The sequence below is a fragment of the Macadamia integrifolia genome, chromosome 10 (assembly GCF_013358625.1).
Source record: "Macadamia integrifolia cultivar HAES 741 chromosome 10, SCU_Mint_v3, whole genome shotgun sequence".
NCBI lineage: Eukaryota > Viridiplantae > Streptophyta > Magnoliopsida > Proteales > Proteaceae > Macadamia > Macadamia integrifolia.
In genome coordinates this window covers 12,089,179-12,112,282 of record NC_056566.1, presented here as the reverse complement: position 1 = coordinate 12,112,282, position 23,104 = coordinate 12,089,179, and the positions used below count along the sequence as shown (strand labels likewise).

At 37.1% G+C, this 23,104-nt stretch overlaps 3 protein-coding genes and 1 non-coding gene across 5 annotated transcripts in view; 2 read left to right on the top strand and 2 right to left on the bottom strand.

The window, feature by feature from the left end:
* LOC122092198 (LOB domain-containing protein 1-like) overlaps positions 1–23,104 on the top strand; it is a 32,686-nt gene that overhangs the window by 9,161 nt on the left and 421 nt on the right. The window lies entirely within an intron of this gene.
* On the top strand, positions 10,414–10,486 carry TRNAA-AGC. Its single transcript has one exon. It is a non-coding gene; the product is annotated as a tRNA-Ala (tRNA).
* Positions 10,665–11,815, bottom strand: LOC122091084 (anthocyanin regulatory R-S protein-like). The gene is made up of 2 exons (XM_042660914.1): positions 11,145–11,815; positions 10,665–11,031 (listed from the first exon to the last, which is right to left on the bottom strand). The coding sequence occupies exons 1-2, from the start codon at positions 11,733–11,735 to the stop codon at positions 10,921–10,923; spliced, it is 702 nt and encodes a 233-aa protein (XP_042516848.1). The 5' UTR covers positions 11,736–11,815; the 3' UTR covers positions 10,665–10,920.
* LOC122091083 lies at positions 18,127–22,753 on the bottom strand. 2 transcript variants are annotated; one of them, XM_042660912.1, is made up of 4 exons: positions 22,112–22,753; positions 21,798–22,003; positions 21,574–21,728; positions 18,127–18,904 (listed from the first exon to the last, which is right to left on the bottom strand). In XM_042660912.1, exons 3-4 carry the CDS (start codon positions 21,606–21,608, stop codon positions 18,175–18,177), a joined length of 765 nt encoding a protein of 254 aa, XP_042516846.1. In that variant the 5' UTR covers positions 21,609–21,728; positions 21,798–22,003; positions 22,112–22,753; the 3' UTR covers positions 18,127–18,174. The 2 variants fall into 2 exon arrangements, with proteins under 2 accessions (XP_042516846.1, XP_042516847.1); XM_042660913.1 differs by lacking the exon at positions 22,112–22,753 and having other exon boundaries at positions 21,798–22,095.

The window sequence follows — 23,104 nt, the reverse complement described above, 5'->3', positions numbered from 1 at the left end:
CCTCTTTAAAATAAGAGCTTTTGGTGGGGTTGGTTAAAGGTTTCCTACCAAATTTTATGTATAGTATAGAATATCATTGTGTTACCTAGTAGAATAAACAAGGAAGGAGTCACATGATAGAGTTGAGACAGTGATCTTTGTAAAGATGCAATTTGATAATCTTAAATTAAGTTATATAGATCTCTAAAATGCTGCAGAAAGGATTGAAAAGGCAAGGATACGTAATTTTCTTCCTGAGATATCAATATAGCACCAACCAGTAGGGAATAGACATGTGTATTGACCACAAACTACGGTCCCTCCCACCACACTTGGTCAGCAGACCAGAACCAGTTGCCCTTATCCTATAGCATTTGGTCACCTCCCTCAACCAGGGCTGGTCTTCTTCCCCGACTAGGGACTGGTCGCCTCCACCGACTTATTTAATGAATATCTACACCAACCAGGTGTCTTTCGTACGAGACTCATCTTCACCAATGACGTGTCTTCTAGATTCTTCCATTCGTCATAGTGAATTCAAAGCAAGATCTGAGTGTAATTATGGTCAAATTAACCGTTGCCAGATTGTCCACCTCAGCTAAGATGGAGACCAGCCCACCAATAGCATTTGGGGCCACGTCAAGTGACTAGTCCTCCAATTGCCATGAACCCCAAGCAGTATATAAGAGGGAAGATAACCAAATGTTAGGTAATGCAATCAGAATACTCTAAACTCTACTTCTTTCTTTCTTTCTTCTCCATTTTTAACAATATTACTAACTTAGGCATGGGAACCTCCTTAACAGAGCACCCTTCCCATCCTAAATTTTTTTTTTTCTTTTTTTTCGATAGGTAAGAAAATACAAAATACAAGATAAGGCGACCATTCCCCATCCCCCTATTAAACAGGCCCAAGGAAGGGAGAGCAACCCATAAAAAAATAAGCAAAATAGACCCTGCATCACAAAGGAAAATTGGAAAAAAAAACATTTCTACACTTGGAAAGAAATACTAGGGGAAGAGTTAAGTAGCCCAATCACGGGATCAAAGATAGTACGGGGCACTTCTGACGCGACGACTCTTTCACAAAGAGCTTCTCAAAACCGGATGGGTCAAGTTTCTGAAAACATCATGACCAGAGTCATCATCGTCATTGGTCGACTCTGACTCTTCCTCAGGCAAATCCATTGAACCATCTATATTGTCAACTTGATGGGCCACCTCGTGATTCATCTCTGTCTCTTCCCCTGGAGAGATAATAATTGTCATTACATCCCAATTTGAAATATGAATGAATGATTCTCCATCATAAGGATCATTTTCTAGATTCAAAATTTCCATAAACTTTGAACTCTCGCTCAGTGAGAATTTGCAATTTTCTTATTTGTTGATTACAAGTTTCCACTGAGCGAGAATATACACTAACATATCCCAATGGATCGGCTATAACTTTTCTAGCTCTCACCATGTCTGTACTTTTTTAAGTATTTCTCTCAGTATTTTCTGTCTTTTCTTTCTTTTAACTGATGGAGGGGTTTCTTTGTTGATTGGAGAGGAGATTTGTCAGTTTAGGGTGGGTTTCTTCTCCTGGGAGTTGGTTGTTGGTTTGTTGCCTCTAATTGGCCCCTGTAATATTATTTTCTTGTTCTTCTATATCTTTTCCTTTCCTTTCCTTTCCTTTCGGTAAGTTCCTTTTTCAGTTCAATAAGAAAATGTAGAACTCAGGAAAAGAAAAAGTGAGAATGAAATGCAAAATATTTTATGGGAATTATGTATAATCTTATGAGCTGGAACCCTAGAAATTCCAAGGTGACTTGCTTGTCATATTCACAAATGAGCATCACGATTCACAAATTTACTAAAATACTAAAATACAAATAAACTGAAAATTGGTTTTTTTTTTTTTTTTTTTTTTGAATGAGGGTGAGAAATAATCATGTCCGATTGCGTTCTCCATGCTCAGATACATCGGGTGGGTTGTGAAAAGATGATCCTGCCCCAAACAACCCGCCCCATGTGTCTGGGCCTAAAACCACACAAATGATAGGGTTCTTTTACCTTTTTTCATTTTTTGAGTTATTACTAGCTCAGTTTCGATTGTTCATATATATTTTAAGAAAATAATAGGAAATTATGTTTTCTTTCGCAGCACTATAGCCAGTGAATGAGTTTGTTTCACTATCATTTTATTTACCCCTTCAAATATTTTTATTAAGTTGAAGTAGAGGGTCAATTGTGTAAATTCAGTTTCATTCAAAGGAACTTGCCAATGATATATATAATCTGGTTGGTACCTGACCTTGGAAGGAATTATCCTCTTCTTCCTCACCCTCTGTTTCGACCATCCAGGATTCTCTTGCTGACGATATCAGCAGGAAAGCATCACTTGTGGGTTCCTCAGGATTTGGAAAAGAAGGAATTCTGGTCTGACTTCAAACTCCACACCAGTCCCTGGTACGCCCTTGAACTTGAAGGTGTCTTTGATTAGTAAGTTTGAGAGAAAACCTTCAGATTGGAGGTTGAATTGCCAGAGCAACCATGGGTTCCTTCAACAATATGCTCTTCTCTTTGCCATTCCTAAAGAAACCCGGAAAGATACACTGATGGGTAAGATACAAAGTCATGCAATGTAATGCTCTGTGGCCTAAGTTGAGGGATTTGAAATCAATAAGTGGTAACTAAGAGAAGTTGGATTGATAATGACTGTTGCATTGAGTATGATCATCTGTTTCCCGGCAAAATGTCCAACCGTTTTGATTCAGTTCTTCCCCTGTTATCCAAGATGCAGGATTTGGGGTTTATGCCAAATAAGGCCACACATGAGATATTACTTGATGGTCTTGCTTGTGCTGGTGAAGTAGGTGATGCATATTATCCATCATTGAAAGATTATTTAGAGGATATACTGTTTGTGGACCTGGAAATAGCCTATTTTGCGAAGCAGGGGGTAAGGCTGGGACACTTGCCCCTCCTAGACCCTGCAGTAGTGGGATCCTTGTGCACTGTGTTGCTCTTTTTTTTTTTTTTTTTTTTTTTTATGGATAGAACGGACTCTGATTGACCTTCATGATGTGATGTGGCTAGATCAGTAGTTTGAGTGGTACTTGGAAAAATGTCTTCTTTTATTCGTAGGAGTTGGAATTGTTGTTGGTCTTGTAGAATCTATACGCTATCAGATACTCACTCAAATCCCTTAGGTAATATAGTATTTATCATCCTTATTTTGATAAACTCAAAATCAAAAGTGAACTTCGAACAATTGTTGTAAGATCTTAGGTTTCTAAGTTCACCCTACTGTTCTTTGGCCTGTGAAGTTCAAGGACACATTAGAGAGCGTGTATGCACGCGTGTTCCAAAAGAGAATCGGGTTAAAATTTCCGAACCGAGATGTGGCAGTTGACGGCAACGTTAAGAAGTCCAGAGACATCAGTAAGAGCCTCGGGAAGAGTTATCTTTTCTGTTTAACAGCTTGCCCACCCTGAAAACAGCTCAGCCGAAGGTAGGGTCCAGCCTAGGCTAGGCCATGTTTGGAACTTCTGAATTCCTAGAGTGACTCTTCAAGGAAGCACTTCAATGATTCTTAAAATTGAGAAATGGAAACTGCTTCAAAAGTGTTAAAAGAAAAATCACTTTGGACAATCAGTTTTTGCCAAATGCAAATAAGACAAGAAAAGCCCTTGGGATGTTGTTGTCACCTTGAATTTCTTTTGGAAATATATAGATTGCATGTTTTTTGGTTGTTTAGCCTTTTGTTAGGACTGATACATTTCTTTAGTTACCAAAAAGAAAAGTATAGAGGTCTTTCAAAAAACAATAGAGAAGTACAGAGAATTCCAATGGCATCTTGGAACTTTGGATGAAAATGTTCTATGAGCTAGTAAGTTCATAGTCTACAATTTCTCTAATTTGTACACCTACTGAATTTGTTTCTGCTGTATTTTTTGTATATTTAAGAAGTTCTGTACTGAATTCCAAATCTGTATAGTTCTAGATGAACCAACATCAGCGCTCCTCTGGTTATTGGTACTTGATGTTTAACTTTTCTTGCATGTCCTTATCAAGTTGAAGTTCCAATTACATCAAAATTGATAAATAATTGATTACATGCTCATTTAATCATTAAAGATCATAATAGTCAAGGCGTTACCTAGGCATCCAGGTAGCTCAGCTTGGCACCTTGGGATGTTGTTGTCACCTTGAATTTCTTCCACCTCGATCACCTTGTGTTAAGTTTGCCTCGAATTCTTGACCCGTTTTGAAGATTGACTCATCCGACATATTTTGGTGGCGACTCGAATGGGAAGTTTTCTGAGGTCTATGATGGAAGCAGAGGGGTTGGGCCGATAGGCCCAAGTCAGGAGCCCAGCACTTACGCCCTCACTATATGATTCGATCGGATCGACTACGACTCGATGGGTCAACCCACGACTTAGAGTATATCATGTACTGTTGTCTTGTTGAGAAATGTATGGTTTTTTGGGGGTTTTTCGAGCTAGGGTTTCAGGGCGAGATTTCTCGTCACTGCTTGGGTGTAATCTCAATTCTGCATAGTGAAACATCTTCTTCTTCACCCAAGGACGTAGCACACCACCCTGATATGTGAATCTCATTAAATCTCTGTGTCGTGCGAATCTTTTGTCTATTTATATTCATATTTCTTGGTGTTTGATCTAACACTTTCGTTAACCTCAGTGCCGTGACAACTGTGGTAAAGATGTCACTTAGCATTTACATCTCCGTAATTTGTGGGTTCAGACCAACCTCAGTGGATAAAGTGATCCTGTTTTCTGACCATCGATTCAAGGGTTCCATGTTCATTCCTTTTTTTTTTTTTTCAGCACTCATGCACTGAAACCCTTGATTGAACAATCTGATGGTTTGTGACATAATTGAGAATGTTTGCATTCAACAAATGATTTTTTGGGAAACCAACTAATTTCTGTATGAAACTCTATCATGCTTGAATGGTTGGAGTGATTTCCTTGCTGTGGAGCTATTGACTTGTCATAGGGGATGACATCCTATGAAAGCCTGTAAGCTTTTCATATCATTCATGAAATTTATTGGTAATTCAACAATACCCATTAGAATGTAAGAAAAGGCTTCACTGGAAATCTTGACACCTTTATTTGTAATGTAATGCTCATCATCTTTATAAATTGAGATATCCTGCATGCATGCTCTCTATAATTAGATGCAGTTCAGTGGAAAATTATTTCTATTTTTTGTGATAGATTTTAGAAATATCAGTAATTCCTAGCTCCGTGTTCATTTGCAGGAAAGATTGGTTATGATTTAATGTTGTGAAGATCATGATCTAGCATTAGACATTGATATTTTAATTTAGCATGAAATTTCTATCTATAGCTGAAATGAAGATTACAAAATAAAGCTTTTTGCGAGCAACTTATCAATGGATTATGGATGAAAAAATTTTTACCATGCATCTTCTTTCAGTAAACTCCCTGATGGTACATTTGATATGCGCATGTAGATGGCATGGGACACGCCATTCCGCATGCCAATAATGCCTTTGAGGGTTGGTGTCTTATATCTTATGGACTGGGTTCTGGGCTTTTTCCGAAGGACGGTTAAAAACCCATAGATATTGAAGCCTAGTGGAGTCACCACCCTTAAGGAAAATTCTTAGGGTTTACATTGGGTAATTATGGAAATTTATATCTCTTTATTCCCCTATTAATTTTTACTATAGATTTATTATGGTTATGAGAATTCTTATGTAAACACAAAGAGGCGTGAAGGAGAGAGCATATCAGTGTAACCCTTTCTCCGTTATTAGTGAAAATAATTCGCATATCTCCTTGAACGTAGGTAGGCATCTTGCCAAACCATGCAAACCCTTATTTTCTTTATGTTTTCTACATTGTGAACAAGGTTTTTTTTTTTTTTTTTTTTGGATAAAGATAAAAAACCTTTAAAATATATTAGAAAAGTTCATGTTCTGAGGGTTGCTGGTAATTATAGATCTAGTGGATAGTGAGAGTTGAGCTAATTGTTTGACAAATGTACCAATTTGTTGGTGGACTTGAGCTTAAACAAAAAAATGGTAGAGGTCAAATTTTACGTAAAAAATGATAGGTAAGATGCTCAAAGGCCAAGAGTTGGTACTAGGGTTCCAAAAAGATTCCAAATCACTAGTGTCGCTTCAAATATCCTCCACACATCATCCTATTTCATTTGCCTTCTTCAGTCCATATAGTAGAGCCTATATGCTTGTTTCAATATGGTCTCCTGTCAGGACATAATTGGACGTTAATGAGATACATATATTCTGTTGAAATAAACAACTAGCCCATCCTATCATTCTAGAATTTGTGTCAGAAAAAGTTGAACAAATTAGAATGGTATTATTTGTATGCGGTTTTGGGATATATTGAGTCGGGGAACTTGGAGTGTCTAGGGTTAGAGTTTGTTCTTTGCATGATACATGAATCCAGAATCTTGCATTCTTAAGATACTGGTCAGGTTTGGCTGCACATTCGATAATGCAATCTCATTCCTGTGTTTCTAGATAAAATAGCAGATTATGATAAAAATCCTGAAAAAACCTTTTACTGAAATTAGCTGGAATGGTATTAGAAGTAAACAAATACAAGATAAATTGTTGAAAAGTCATACCAGAGATAAAACCAAGGGGACTCGAAGCCCATATCCTTTTAATGAAATCACATGATAAAAAATGTATGTCAGGTAAATTCGGGATGGGAATGACAAATGCCACATGAGGGGTCTAGTGCCATCCATCTCTCCAGCAAGTCTTTTGTGAGAATTCCTCCAACAAGTTCGGTATCTATGATATGATCAGTTTTAATTTAAGCCTCTCATGATTAAGGAACCTGCAAGGCACTATTGGATTAGCAATTTCTGGGTCCCCTTTCATTCCTCTCCCAGTCCGAGACCTGGACTTGGGAGATGGGCAAAATGAGAGGAGGTTCTTGGTCTGTTAGCTATGTAGAAAGAGGAGATATGCAGATCTTGCCCTTCACACTCACCCAGTTTGTTTCAAATTCACCAAATATCTCTGCCACCACTTACAGATCTTACATACCCTGTCCACAAGTACAAGTATGGGAGAGAAATGCCTCAAGAATCACAAGACTTTGTATGGGGTCCATGTACAGATCAAATTAATGGGGGTACAGAGATAACAAAGTACAGAGATATCACCAGTGAAGAAATAGACAGATCAAAGCATACCGCCAATCATTAATCAAGTCATCATACCTCTCGTGAATAAAATACAAAGAAACGCAACCACAAGAACCTCCCTTAGACAATCCTAAAGGACGAAACAGACGTCCATCCTGCATGGGTGTGGTGTTGGATACGATAAAACAATAAACCTTTTGGCTTCTTCCTTGCCCAATGCAACCTCTCCAGAATCGTAGGACCACAAACAACATGACTTGCTCTCAGCCAAGTCCAATGGAAAATGATTGTTGGTATTGTTGCTTACTCCACCACATGGTTTCAAGTATTGATCTGGAACCGACCGTATCGGCTATATCACATCGATATCGGCTGAGACCGATCCCTAAATCGATATCGATCTAGATCAGTTATTCGGATCGTTTTAGAGGTAAAATAGGGGGAAATAATATTTTTTTATAAAAACCAGGGGTAAAATAGACTGATACTCATCGATTCCATCTGATCTAGATCAGTATCGGATCAATATCGACAGAGACCGATACTAATACTGATACCGATACCATCCCCTAAATCCTTGCTCCTCCAAGCCACGCTCGTAATGCTACAACCACTACTTTGTATTTTTTTTCCTTCAATGATCTTACAATGAACAGTTCTTCCATTGTAAATTTGTATGGAATAATCAACAAATTTCAGCGATTTAAAAGATCTACGTGATTAAATTTTCTTGTTCAAAAGATCTCTTTTCTTCTGCATATCAACAAATTTCAGTAATTTAAAAGATTTACGTGATTAAATTTTCTTGTTCAGAAGAACTCTTTTCTTCTGCATTTTTATTAGGAATGCATCAACAAAACTGTCATTTCATATAGATCGTGGTGGCATGAATCCAGAATTATGATGACTCAAACGTTGTGTAAAAGTTTCTATGGAAATTTTTGATCCATAGTGTGTCCACACCCAGAATGCTTCTGTGTTAGGTTTGTTCATGAATAGGGAATATGGAGGAGAAAGAATGTTAGAAGTAGAGGGAATACTGCATCTAATTTGTAAAACTTGTAAACTTTTGCCTCCAATTCATAAAACTATTTCTTTAATTTTTTACATAATTTAGTATTTTTTTCATGTTTTTTGATAAAGTAATTATGAACTTTAAAAACCGTAGAATGGAAAGTCACGATGAAAAGGTTAAAAAGACATATAAATGCTCACTCCCAATCAAACGATTATTTTTAGTATAATTTACAACATCACTCCTGGAGAATGTCACAATTAAAAAAACGTCCCCTCTTTTTTCATTAAATTAGACTCAGATCTCTTATCGTCAATCATTGTTAAGGAATATACCTTATTTGTTGATGTCAACAATTATATTTTATTTTAAATATCCAAATGCCCTTATGAAATACGAAGTACCAAAAATACCATTGCAATAAATTAATATTTCTTTCACCCAATTTGTAATTGTTGGACCACTGGTGATCTTTCAGACCAGTGGCATCGGACAAATGCATATCGATTAAACTTGGGAACTGTGAGTTGCAGAAAAATTAGTGCCCAAGTCACAAGCCCTAGAACTGATTCCATAGTTGCCATGGCTTCAAATCCTAGGTGAACATTTGCTCCTTTGAATCCAAGTTTCTTTTTTGTTTTTATGTCATTTATTTGTGCATATACATACTGATCATCGCTAATGGGTGGGTGGTGGGTGGCGGGTGGTGGGTGGTGGGTTTGGAGGTTGATGCAAAGATGATGTAGCAGGAAGAGAGGGGTTTGCAAACTATCGAGAGCAAGAAAGGGAGAGATCATATGAAGAGATGCAAGAGACGGTAGGTTATGTCGGACTTCAAAGCTCGGCCATCGATGAATCTGATAAACCAGACCAGATCACTACCTGTGTGCTCAAATTAATACTCTCCAATTGAAACCCTAACCCAAGAAAAGACGGCTAAGTTGAACACGATTTCGGGATCTAAATCAAAGATTCTTTTGAGGGTAAAGGTTAGGGTTACGAGGAGGATGGAAGCAACCAGGGATGAAGGGCTGCTAAACATGATTCGACCACCGAGGCTTGAAGATGCAGGCCTGGAGGACTGCGCTCTTTCCCTTGAAGCCATCAAAGAAACCTTCCTCAAGGCTGCCAGCTTTATCAGCTCTCGGGCTTCCTCTATCCTCACCATCGTTGAAGATGAAGAAGACGATGCCAATAGATGTATCCAGGATCCTGGCCCAAGCAGTGGCAAGTTTTCAGATGCGTTTGTAGGGATATCACCAGCATCGACAACGGCGCAACCGAGACCCTTGGGCAATGAGAAAAGCGGTGGCCTGCCACAAACCTTCGGGGATGATGTTGTCGTCTTCGATATTGGCGATTCGTTGAGTGATGAGGAAGGTCACCACAGTGACATTAGAGTATTGGGAACGGAGATATCTGAGGGAGAAAAGGCATGTGTGGACGAGTTATAGGGTCTCAATATCAAGGAAGAGGTCGATCACAAGGATGACGAAGACATGTGTGGACGACTTACAGGGTCTCAATATCGAGGAAGAAGTCGATCACAAGGATGATGATCAGCAAGACAACGTCGTAAGACAGGGAATAAGGGTAAATCGTCATTTTAAAGCTTCATTTGACAATGACTAACAATAGAGTCTGAGTCTAATTTTTTGAAATAAAGAGATTGATCTTATTTATAATTGTAGCATTCTCTAAGGGTGGCGTTATAAATTACTCTTATTTTTAACAACATATAAATTCTTGAAACACTCTTTTTAAGAGAAGTGTCAACCACCCTGACAATTTTTTTTGTCTTTGAAAAGGACACATTTGACATCTTTTTCCAATTGTCGAATACTTTCGTTGATAATACATTTGTTGGCATGGTGACTTGTCACACCAGCATGATAGCCTTGAGAAATTTTGTTCATTACTCTCTCTATCTCCTCCCCTTATGAAATGACCTTGCTAACCTCTTATGTACAAGACCATTCCCTTCCACCTTATTGGTTAGTTCCTCTACGATATTGATCAAAGAACTCTTTCCTTTTTTTTTTTTTAATCGCTAGGTTTCAAACTGTGTACCTCATGGGATATTTGGAAGGCACGAAACTTCCTCAAATTTTGTTTTGTACATATTTTCCTTTATATTCCAAAGTAACAAAAATACTCTTCACCTAAAATATAAATGAAGGATGAAATATTGTTGTATCATACACGATATTAAAAATAATCTTATTCAAAATAATTCCTTCCATGTAAGTGGGGATGTCGCTCAGATGGTAGAGCGCTCGCTTAGCATGCGAGAGGTACGGGGATCGATACCCCGCATCTCCATTATAAGTTGTGAACCCTTTTTTTTTTCACTTTAATTAATAATTAATATGGTTACCATTAGCATCAGATCTGCAGAGAAAGGACAAGCACAAGAAAGCTATCCCTTTCAACTCCCAAAACTCTCTCACAATTCTATTCAAAATAGAAAGCTATCTTTTTCATGATTTCATCTGCAAAATTTATCACAATTCAATTCTATTCAAGATAGAAAAGCTATCTTTTTTTTCATGATTTTATTTACAAAATTTCTCAAAATTCTCTGTCCAAGATTGGATTCAGCAGAGAGGAAAATTGGAAAAAGAACAAAAAAAGAGAGAAAAGGGGTGTGGGGTGTGGGGTGTGGGGTGTGCGGTGTGGGGTGTGGGGTGTGGGGAAGGGGTTATAACAGAGATATAGATGAGTGATGATTGGTGGGGCGGTGATCTGGTCAGTCATCAGTTCAGCTGGTCAAATTTTCTCTTCACCGAAGAAGATGATTTCCTCAACCAATGAAGTTTTCCGGCTAGTTGCTCTAGAGGAGGAGATTTGTCCAACCCATCACAAATCTGCAACCAAAAAGCAAAAAGGAAACTAACCCAGTTCAGCAAACCAAAAATTAAGTAATGGGTACCAAACACATTGATCGGAAGAGATTTAAATCACAGGAATCAATGCAGACCTTGCATTCGGTGTGATGGAGTATCTTGCTCCCATCACGGCAATGGGTAGAACGAACAATCTCAAGGTGATGAGCTTCAAGCTCATCTAATATGGCGGAGAGTGGCAGAACCTGTGATATCCCCTTTGGATTCGTATCAGTTAAAGACACATTAACCCTATCCCCTCTTATCCGAATCGACACACACGACGAAGAAGCTTCGTCAGCGACTCGGATATCGAATTCCGATGAATCAGAGGAAGCAGAGTGACGGTCCGATGTCTGGACAGGCGGCGCCGGCCACTGTGATACCCTAGAGGAAGTAGAGTAAGGTGGGTCTTTCCTATTCTGGAGCGATCGGAGACGAGCGACAGCCAAAGGTATGTATTTGATGATCTCGTCAAGGATTGCTGATTGTTCCTTTCGGATTGTGTTGGAGTTTGGAAGGAGAGTGTAGAGGGAGAGGAAGAGCTCTCTCATTGATTTGCGCCGCTCACGCTCGGCCAACTTGTGGCGCTCCCTGGGGTCGATGCCGAGAGCGGTGGTTGTTTCGCCGGACTTCCTGTGTGTCAATGATCCATCTGTGTCCCATTCGTTCCAGTCGATAGCCATAGTTTTGGATTGTCCTTTGTGCTCACAGAGTCGCAGTTCAGTAGACTACAGTTTCTCTACAAAGCAGAGGCCGAGATTCCTCTATTTCTTCTCTTGTTTCTCTCTCGTCCAACCCCATTCATTTATATAGTACAGAAAATAATAAAATAATAAGAGAAAATCTCTCTCTCTCTCTCTCTCTCTCTCTCTCTCTCTCTTTTTCTTATCATTAGAAAAATCTCTCAATCACTCACTCTCTTTGTTTGGTTGTTTGGTTGTTTGGTGTACAGTTCGAGGTATGGTCCCAAATGTCGAAACCGTCCTTGTGAGGATAAAGCCAAATTTCTACCCAAAAAAAGAATAAATGGACAAATTTTGAATTCAATCATATGGGTCATATTGTATTGAATTTTTTTTTTTTTTATAATGATCTAGTTTCTTATCAATATAAAAGGAAAATATACATTTTGATTTTTTTTTTAAATTTAAATATATAAAATTTGATTGAAATTAATTTTTACAACTAGATAGAGAATGGTGAAATCTACCTTAGCACCAAATAATGATTGAAAAAATATATAATAGACAAATTTTTTAGTGCTATTCTATTTTTATAGGGAGGGTTTCCTCCAATGTCTATGTGTAGTTTTGAATCAATTGGTATATTGGGTTTTGGACTATTGATATGTTTTTTTTTAATGGAGATGTGGGGGTAGTAATTTTATGAGTAGGCATCCGAAGGAATCCACACATCAGCATCAAACAATTCTTTCGCTTATTTTTATATTTTCAATTTAAATATTTTGATTCAAAAATATCACCTAAAAATTTAATTAATATTTAATAAGTTTTAACTTTGTAAGTTAACAACAACAATCATAGTTGGTAATATTTTAAATATTTTTTTCACCAAAAATATTAGGAACATTTTAAATTTTTTTAAACATCATACAAAAATTAAAAGAATATGAATGGGTCTACTGTTATGGGAAGATGATGTATCCATTATAAGTGCATATCTTATTTGTTTCCTGATTGACCATATGAATCTTTTGTTAACAAATAGTAAAACACTTCTCCTAATTAGGGATGTAAATGGGTTGGATATGGATTAAATCCAGATCAGATGTCTTTGGATCCAAATATTTCTAGACTAGATACGGATAATCCTAAACGAATACGGATATGGAATGAATTTGAGTTTTTAACTATTCGTTTACTCTCTGACTTGTGTAATCTTGACCTTTCTCCATCCAATGAAAATAATTTGCTCTTAATCCATCTTTCTAAGTTATTTTAACTATTTTCCTCATTTTCTATAAACTGTTTAAACTTCAAGAATTCTCAAAATCATTAAGTAATTATTTAATTGGATAGAATAATTATTTTTCGGATAATTTGGACTTTAGTCCGGATACCCTTTAATTGGATACGAATACCCTTAAACGAATATAAATGCGAATTCGAATTCGAATTTCAACTAACCATTTACATCCCTACTCCTAATATATTTTTCTTGACTTAGCTTCAAAGGTCTCTACGATACAACTATGCAAATTTTACAAATGGAAAGTAGGAATTTAGTAATCAATATCAGATATGGTATAAAATCCGATCAATACCGATCCAAATAGGTCTGTACCAATCTGGATCAGATAGATTAATATATCCCTAATTTTTAACAAAACTTTTTTTTTTTTCAATTTCTATTTTCTCTCTCTTTTGTGTAGAATTTTTTTATTTTCTCATTCATTGGGAAAAAATCGGCAAAATGTTGTCCATTAGGGATTCAACTCCTTTTCTTGACACCCATTGTCCAAGTTGGCCCATAGTTATTTAAGCAAGTGACACATGACGTGATAATGATCCAATAGTTTGAGAAAAACACGAAAAATAAAACGTTAATAAAGACTTGGAGGACAAGATACTAAGAATCATTGAATCATTGACTTATCAAGTATCATTCATTCAAATAATTATGGACAAGACTTGCAACAATAGTTACTAAGGAGAAGTGTGGAATCCGTTCATGGACTTGTTGCCTGGATGTAACCGTGGAGGCCTTTATCTACCATATTTTTTTGTGATATAAGTGTCGTGCCTATACTATACTATGGAGTATGAACCCATATTTTTTTTGTAGGTTACTCCACGACCTTAAGAAAAAGTACTAAATTAATTAAATTCCGTCACGTGTGTACTGAAAGGAGAGAAATAGAAAACGTTGAAATCGTTTTCGAAATATCGCAGACAGTCACAGACGGGAAGATGGGCTTGGCCCGCTTGGGTTCCCTCTTTCTTTCTCTCTCTCTCTCTCTCTCTCTCTCTCTCTCCGCGGACACCGCCTAGGGCACCAATCATGAAACCCCTCCATTAATAGACATGGCAGTGAGGGTATTTTCGTCAATACAAGTGTCAGCAGCAATTATTGATTTGACCCACTGATAGTCTAATACTGCTACAACACGTCCTATTTTATGAACAGCGTTCACACACTATCAACCACGTGGAATTTTAATTTTTTAATATTATACATTGGATTGTACAGACCGCGTAACTCATTGCCACATGATCGGAATTTTCTATTAATAAAGCTTTTTAATTTTTGGTACAGCTCATCCAAGTGTCGTAAGCCCTATTACCTTGGAAGATGGAACTTCTTTTAAATGAAATACGGGACTCTTATAACTGATAAATAATATTTTTTTTATATAAAAGAAGATTTTATTTATTAAAGCATGCCCATGCATCAAATATCTACGAATGGATCAAATCATTCTAATATGACATTTTTTTAAGAGAAAATTACATGATTACTTATTTTTGGGTTTCTCTTAACAAAATTATTCATCAAAAGTTTTAGTTAATAAAAATACTCAAAATTAGATTTTTCTTTACAAAATTATCCACTAAAAGTTTAAGTTAATAAAAATACCTAAAATTGAGTTTGGGTTTACAAAACTACCCACTCAAAGTTTTAGTCATAAAAAAATACATGATTATATGTGGAAGATGAAGAACCACTATTTTGGATAGTTTTGTAAACCCAAACCTGATTTTGAGTATTTTTGTTAACTAAAACTTTAGATGGGTAGTTTTATAAACTCAAACCTAATGTTGGGTATTTTTGTTAACCAAAACTTTTCGTGGGTAATTTTGTAAAGGGAACCCCAAAAATGGGTAATCATGTAATTTTCTCTTCTTTTCTTTTAATTTTTTTTTTAAAAAAAAAAAAAAAAAGAAGAAAACAATGGTTATCCTCCAGGCTCTAGGGCTAATGCCAGGGTGCCGAGAATATCTTAAGGCATATATGGGGTAGTGTGATTATTTTGCATAAGTCTGCTTTTAGGTATAGACAACATTGGTAAAGTTTTTTTTTTTTTTTTATTCAAATAATATGATAAAGAAAGTAGAATGTTACCTAATCACGTGACCTCTACAATATGTGTGGAGCCAATGAGAAGGTGCAAGGGTGGCAACAAATGTGGGTATTTTGTATTTTACAAAGGAAGGGCTATCATTATGCCCCATGTGTGTTTAAAAGAAAAAGGCATATGATAACCTAAGGGGGTAATGCAGTTTGTGAGCAACAAACTTGATACGAGTCATAAACTCGGACGTCTTAAATTCAACTCTCACTAGAAACACATTGAGCCACTCACACGGGGGTGTTTAGTATTCTTCACTACTTTTAGTGAAAGTTGAATGGTTCTCATTCAACCTCGGTATGACCCGATCCATACAGTTGTGGGGTCAGTATGAACCCGTGGGACTAGGATCTGGATACCCGACGTTTCCAAAAAAAGAAAAATGACCATATGATCAGATAGCGTTCTTTTATCCTATGATAATGTTAAAAACTTCGTTTTGGTTGAATCATAGTTAGCAAGGCCCTACCAAATAGCAGACTAGATTTTGGTTTTGACTACTCAAATTATGGCTTTGGCAAAAGAATAAAATGCTTGAAATAAAAAAATAAAAAATTCTCTTTACCAAAAAAGGCTAAAGAATAAAATGCTTGAAATTTAAAAAATAAAAAGTGAAAATTATCGTCCATCTTATTTATGTGGGGGAGGAGGGGGGGTTTGTGTTCAGAAAATAAAACGTCCGGTTTGATTTCTTATTGTGTCGGGTCAAACCCCCTCAAAAAAGGACAACTCTGGCCTAATACGGTTCACCATAAAGGATCATATCGTCAGGCTACATTTATCCCCTCTGTTTTATTAAAAAAAGAAAAAGAAAAAAATGTATCCCCATTAGACGCGGCGATCTACATTCGGGAGTGGGGTCATACATTTATTTTTATTATTATTTAAATGTATGACCCCACTCCAACGATGTGTGACTATCAAAATTTATGCGAGTGAAAATGGGAAACACCCATTAAGGGAAAAAAATCTTCTGCAATTCCAATCTCGTACAATTCCGTGCAATACCACCTTCAGGCAGTGACACGTGTATTAATACCAATACAATGGCCTAGATCTGATTTAAATGCCTCTTCATTGATTTAATATTTTATTAATTGTACCAAATCTTGGCCATTGTATTGGTATCAATACACATGTCATCGCCTGAAGGTGGTATTGTACGAAATTGTACGAGATTGGAATTGCAGACGATTTCAACCCCCCATCAAGACTGTCATTGCCCGAGGACCCGGATGTGAATCGTCTCTCTTTATCCCTCCACCTGCCAGAGGAGAGAGATTTATACTTTGGATCTAACCATAGTTGTCATATAATATATATTTTTTATTTTATTTTATTATTATTATTATTTTTTTACTAACAACAGGTTTCCAGGCCTTTGGCTTGACTAATCCCGCATCCCGTGGGCTCATATTGACTTTACAACCGCATGGATCGGGTCATATTGGGGTTGAATGAGAAACATTTAATTTTCACTGAAAGCGGTGAAGATCACTAAACACCCTCGTGTGAGTGGTTCAAGGTGTGCTTAGTGGGGTCGAACTCAAGACGTCTGAATTTATGGTTCATACCAAATTTGTTGCTCATCAACTGCGCTACCCCCTTGGGTTATAGTTGTTATATTGTCACCATATCTAACATTAAGGAGAAAAAACACTACCTAATTGTATGGTCCAAGCATTAATGGAAATGTGTGCATAGACATTCAATCAAAGGGGGCAGGGGCATCTTTTAGTGGCGTCCTGGTCATAAAAGGTACAATTGGATAGTGTATAAATGCAACCCTCAAAACGATGCAGAAGATAATGAAAAAACAAGAATAAATAATGCACACAGGTTTATGAGGTTTGTCAAGATTGTATATGTTTTCGGAGATATGAGATTCTGTTTCACTATCAATGGAAAATGGGGTTACAGCGCTCGTCCTCACACCTCTTAGTATTGCTTACAGAGAAAGTAAACCTTGCTACAAACATATAGCGAAAAATCCTAATATCGAAAAGTACAAAACTGCCCTCAAATAAATAATTTGATTGGGGCGCGGCCTCCTACCCCCTTACAACCCCCACGGCCCACTTACCAATAAGCAGGTTCACCATTTTGTTTTGTCGAAACGCCTGCATCAGTACCCCCTAGATTAAATTGCACCAAATTCAAGATATCGTACACCAACAAATAGTGTTCATTTTCTCCTAATTTTCCCCCTCTTTGCACAATTAATGTAAGATAGTAATGATATTATATAAGTTTCTTTACCATTATATAAGGTCAGATTATGATTTTTCCTTCAATTCAAATTTTGTGAGGGTGAGAAAACAGATGATTACAAACTCTCGGTAACTTGCAAAAAAAAGAAAATGGGTTCTTTTTATTTTTGGAGTTAAAAACTCAAAGTTAGTATTTTGCCTTAAAAGGAAACCAATTTGCAAAGCAGTTTTACCAATCTATACAATATGTGAGTATATTTGGTGATCAGATTTTAGCATTAAGTAAGTTCCATCAACTAACGTAGATGTGTAATGTTTTAGCACAAATGGACCCTTAAATTTGGAAGCAATTTTGGCTAAAAGATACATAAGTAAATTAAAATTTCAATATAAAATGATTTTACATGAGTAAGCTATAACTGTCATGTCACATGTAAACAAATTTTTTTTTTTTTAAATATTTGAAAATGTAAACTTGTTTAATCATGGGTAAGCTATAACTATCATGTCACATCGAAACAAATTTTTTTTTTTTAAATATTTGAAAAAGAGTATACTAATTTAACGTTCAAAATGCACAAGTAATTAAAATGTTATATGATGAGTCATATTATTGAATTAGAGCAGGAAAATTGATATATGACAATAAGATGGTTTATCAAACTAATTATTCAGATTGGTCATGTGAATAATAAACGTGTCACATTGGGTATCACTGTAGGAGTCACACTCCGCCATAGAAAGCACTTACTTTTTTTTTTTTTTTTTTTTAACAAGAACAATAAAACTATTTATTAGAGAAAATCAAGGGAGGACAAAGTCCTACCCGGAGTACAAAGTACAGTTATTAACAAGACAGATTGGTAGATTGAGCCACCAAACCCGAGAAATTCCTAACAAAGAAGCCCCATGGGCTAAAGTATGAGCTTCCCAATTGTTTGATCGGGGAAGGAAACGAAAATAAAAAACACTAAAGAAAGATGACAAAGACATGATATCCTCAACTATTACTCTCGCTACCCAATCAAGGGAGGAGATATTACAGGTCAAACCCTTGATGATAGATTGACAGTCACTTAGAACAACTAAAGCAGGATGATGTAACACACGGGCAAAAAGAATTCCATCCCGCAAAGCCTCGGCTTCCACAGTTGCAGCAGAAGCACTAGTCTCAATCTTGCTTTTGACTAAAATAAACCTGCCCTCATGGTCTCTAATCACAACACTGCGGCCACCCTTATGAGTTGTAGATCGCCAAGCACCATCTGTGGATATAACAAAATGAACCTCCGGTGTTCGAAAAGGTAAATTATCAACAGTAGGACACCCAACATTCGAACTTTGAGATGCTAGACAGATGTTCCCCTCTATAATAGAAGTAGCAATGCAAGACATTGTACTATGAAGGTTGGGATCCCCATGGTTGAATACCACATTGTTTCTAGCCTTCCAGATCTGCCAAATTGTAGATGACCAGGCAATGTGGAAATCCATTAGACAAGGAACATCTTTATATCTTACAAAGAGGAAATTAAGCCAATCCTTCATATCCCTGCCATTGAAATCAGTGGGGTTAAAACGCAGCGCAGAAGCAAGCCAAACAGTAGAGGCAAATGAGCATTGAGATAATGCATTAATAATAGACTCCTCAGCATTTGCACAAATAGGACACATAGCATGGGACAACAGTTTTCTTTTAAACAATTGTTATCTAATTGCTATTGAGTTCATACAACACCTCCAAATGAACAATTTAATTTTTGGTATTAAAGACAACTTCCATAAAACACTCCAAAAAGGGTCAGGGGTGGAAGTAGAAGGACTGTTGGAGAAAGAGAGCAATAATAAGCAGATTTAACTGTAAACAAACCAGACCTAGTAAAGCCCCAATACCGATTGTCCTCTTTATCATTGATGCAAAGGGGAATTTGAATAATAGCCAAAGTCTCCGCAGGAAAAAATAAGGATCATATTAAAGGAACATTCCATTGTTTGGATGAAGGAATAATAAGATCAGCCACTTTATTTTTAAATGGGTGAGAAGAAATACTAGAAATAGTTCCTTCAGGTAATGAGGGAACCCACTGATCAGTAAAAATGCAAGTTGTAGCACCATTACCTATTTTCCTCTTAAGTCCTTTGATCAAGAGTTCTTTACCAGCCAACAAACTTCTACAGCCCCAAGAACAGTTGCTTTTAAAGTTGGCTTCAAGAAAAGTTGAGTTAGGGAAATACTTCCCTTTTAGTACCTTGACCCATAAAGCATTACTATTATTTAAAAGTCTCCAGCATTGTCGTGTAAGAAGAGCAAGATTAAAGTAGTTAAAATTGCAGAAACCAAGACCCCCCACCTTCTTACTTTGACAGAGCTTCTCCCAAATAACCCAGAAAACCCCTTTCCCATTACTATCCTTCCACCAGAGTTGTTTAATCACTTTGTTCAAGTCTTTGCATAACCTAGTGGGTAGAAGGACCATTAACATTGTATAAGTGGAAAGGGAGGAAATTACAGATTTAATCAAAATTTCCTTACCAGCAGCACTAAGGAGGTTCCCCTTTCACCCTGAAAGCTTAGATTGAACCCTTTCAGTAATATAAGAAAACAGTCTTTTTGGATCGCCCAAAGCTAGTCGGTAATCCCAAGTATTTCCCCAAATCAGAGATAGGTTGAAAAGCTGTAGATAGAGAAGTTTCATTTTGAATGAAAATAGGGGTACATGGGTTGAACCAAATGTTTGATTTATTCATATTAAGATTTTGACCGGAAACTAAACAGTGATTTCCAATGAGTTGAATAATAATTTGCCCTTCCTCTTTCCCAGCCTTTGAGAAAATTAAACAATCATCAGCAAATAGGAGGTGGGAAATAGAAGGTCCATTTCTACATGTTTTTACCCCAGAAATTATTCTAGGATGCGCAGCATTTAAGAAATAAGAAGAGAAAGCCTCTTGACAAAGGACGAAGAGATAGGGACTAAGGGAGCAGCATTGTCGGAGCCCCTTTTGAGGGGTAATTGGATCAAGAAGGACTCCATTAAGCTTTATATAGAAGGAGACTGTGGATACACATTGCATAACCCAATTCACCCATGTAGGGTGAAACCCAAATTTGGTCATAACAAGCCTAAGAAAAGGCCACACTACCTTGTCATATGCTTTACTAAGATTAAGTTTAAGTGCCATGAACCCATCCTTATTTTTAGAACCCTTCATTTTGTGAAGAACTTCATGGGCCACATATACATTATCAGAAATGGCCTGTGAAGGGATAAAAGCACTTTGGAAAGGGCTTATTAAAGAATTCAAAATGGGCTTAAGCCTATTGACAAGACATTTGACTATAATCTTGCATATAACAGTGCATAGGCTGATAGGTCTAAAGTGGTTCATCTCATTGGGGTGGTTATTTTTGGGAATCAAAACAACAATAGTTCTATTAAAGCTATGCAACATATGTCTAGAATTGAAAAACCATTGCATTGCATTAACTACATCCATACCAATAACATTCCGATATAATTGAAATTTTTTTGCAAGTAATCCATCAATTCTTGGAGCCTTAAAAGCCCCAATTTGAAACACTGCTCTTTTAATTTCACTAGAAAAAAAAGGATGACATAAATTCTGGTTTTGAGAATCTGATATTGTAGTATCAATGCAATCAATAAAATCAGGAATCTTATCAGGGTTTGATGATGTAAACAAATTGGTGAAATGGAAAATAACAACTTGAGACATACCTAAGTTTGTTGATATCCAATCTCCATTAGAATTTCGAAGTCTAGAAATATTATTAAATTGCCTACGCCTCACCACAAATAGATGAAAAAAACCAGTATTCCTATCTCCCTCTTTCAACCATTGGACCCGAGATCTTTGGGCCCAATGTTGCTCCTCTTGATTAAGGATAAACAAAAGCTGACCTCGGAGTTTGGTTTCCTCATTTTGGAGGGATATACGCTAAGGATGTTGCTGAATTTTCTCAAGCTCTTGAGTTAAGTGTTCCAATTCCTTCTGTCCATTCTTAAAAGTATGTGAACTCCAAACCCAAAGTTTAAACCCACAAGTTTTAAGCTTTTGAAATAATTGGTAAGAAGCTTATCCAAAAAAAGAGGCATTCCAAGCTTGGGACACAACTTGGCCTAATTCTAGGTGCCCCACCCATTTTGATTCAAAATAAAACTGCTTATGCTTGAGTTTAGAGTAGGATAGAAATCTCACCAAAATTGGAGTGTGGTAAGAAGCCACCATGGCATGTCAATATATAGCTATGAGGCCTTGATCCCGAAGAAAAACGGCATTACTGAACACCTTATTAATGCTGGCCATGATGAGATTATTTCCTTGGCGTTTGTTGGACCATGAGAATCTAGGACCTGAAAAAGGAAGCTCTATTAGATTACAGTCATTTATGGTAGAAAGAAATTCTGAGATCTGGAACAAACTCTTGCTACGTCCCCTCGCTTTTTCTTTCACTGATAGAATTTCATTAAAATCCCCTAGACAAAGCCAAGGGGTGGATACAAAGTGGCTTAGTTGAATTAATTCCCGCCAAAGTGCAGGCCGGAGTTGTATTTTCGGTTCACCATAGACAAAGGTCAAACGTAAAGAAGAAACAATAAAAGAGTTTTTGATGGTAACATCCACCAATCTGCAAGAGGAAGATAAAATGGTTAGAGACACACAATTATCCTAAAATAAAGCTAAACCACCAGATAAGCCCAAAGGATTAACAAAGATAGAATTTGTAAAGCCTAACCGTCGTTGGAGATTTCGCATGTACCACTCTTGCTGCTTTGTTTCAATTAAGAAAACCACAGCAGGTTGAAATCTTGAGCATAATTTGCTCAAGTATTGAACTGTCAAGGGTTGACCACATCCTTGACAGTTCCAGCAAAGAAGACTCATGGCCCCTTGGGGGGCTGTGGAAGGGCAGCCGCCCACACCCCTTCAAAAGAGGGAACCGAATTCCCAGAGAAATTAAGATGTTTCCTTCGAGCACGACCCTTAGTAAGTTGGCAAGGATGCCATCCCAGAATGGCTGATATTTTCACAGGGATCTCCCCCAACACATTAGATATGCTCAGTCTCTTGGATTGATGTAGCACAGGACTAGGGATCTCTCTTGCTAGTCGTTTTAATAGCATAGCAGCCGGGAGATATGGGTGTTGATGATAATTCCTCAATCACTACAGAGGAAGTTGTGTCCGCATGAAAGGAATTTACCTCAGTAGCAACCAAAATAATGTTTTAGGCCTTTGTCAGTGGTAAACTCTCAAAATTCTCATCTCCATAATCAGCCACGGTTCAGGATGGACTCTCACTAACATTCTGCAATCCTCTTTCAGAACAAGGAGATGAAATCCTCTTAGGGTTGAGGTCTTTAGGGTAAGCAAGACTCTCATCTGGAGTAGTAGATAAGTCTGGGTTTTCAGCTAAGTGCTCCATAATCCCATATGAGGCTCGAAAAGTAGAAGTATTAATGTTCAGCCCAGGTGGTAAGGTACCAGGGGTGTTTGAGGGGGGCCCAATGTCTATTTTTGGTTTTGGCAAATCCAGCCCATTAAGAGATCGAGTACTACCCATAGTCAAATTGCTAGAGCCCACCCCATGTTTCATAGCAATATTAGAAGAAGTTTGGGCCCTAGAGGAGAGGTACTCATTAAAAGTTAAGAGATTCAATGGGCCTTGAAGGTCTATAATGCTTGAGTCTTCTGTGGGCTTTGATGATTGGCCTAAGCCTGAGATATGT

What these genes read in the sequence shown, in the direction of transcription:
- LOC122091083 (XM_042660912.1), bottom strand. Translation starts at nt 21,608, where the DNA reads ATGCCATGGTGGCTTCTTACCACACTCCAATTTTG. An exon ending in CTTACCACACTCCAATTTTG is followed by an intron (nt 18,905 to 21,573) that starts GTGAGATTTCTA and finishes TTTCAATGGCAG; the next exon opens with GGATATGAAGGATTGGCTTA.
- LOC122091084 (XM_042660914.1), bottom strand. Translation starts at nt 11,735, where the DNA reads ATGGCTATCGACTGGAACGAATGGGACACAGATGGATCATTGACACAC. An exon ending in TCCATCACACCGAATGCAAG is followed by an intron (nt 11,032 to 11,144) that starts GTCTGCATTGAT and finishes TTTTGGTTGCAG; the next exon opens with ATTTGTGATGGGTTGGACAA.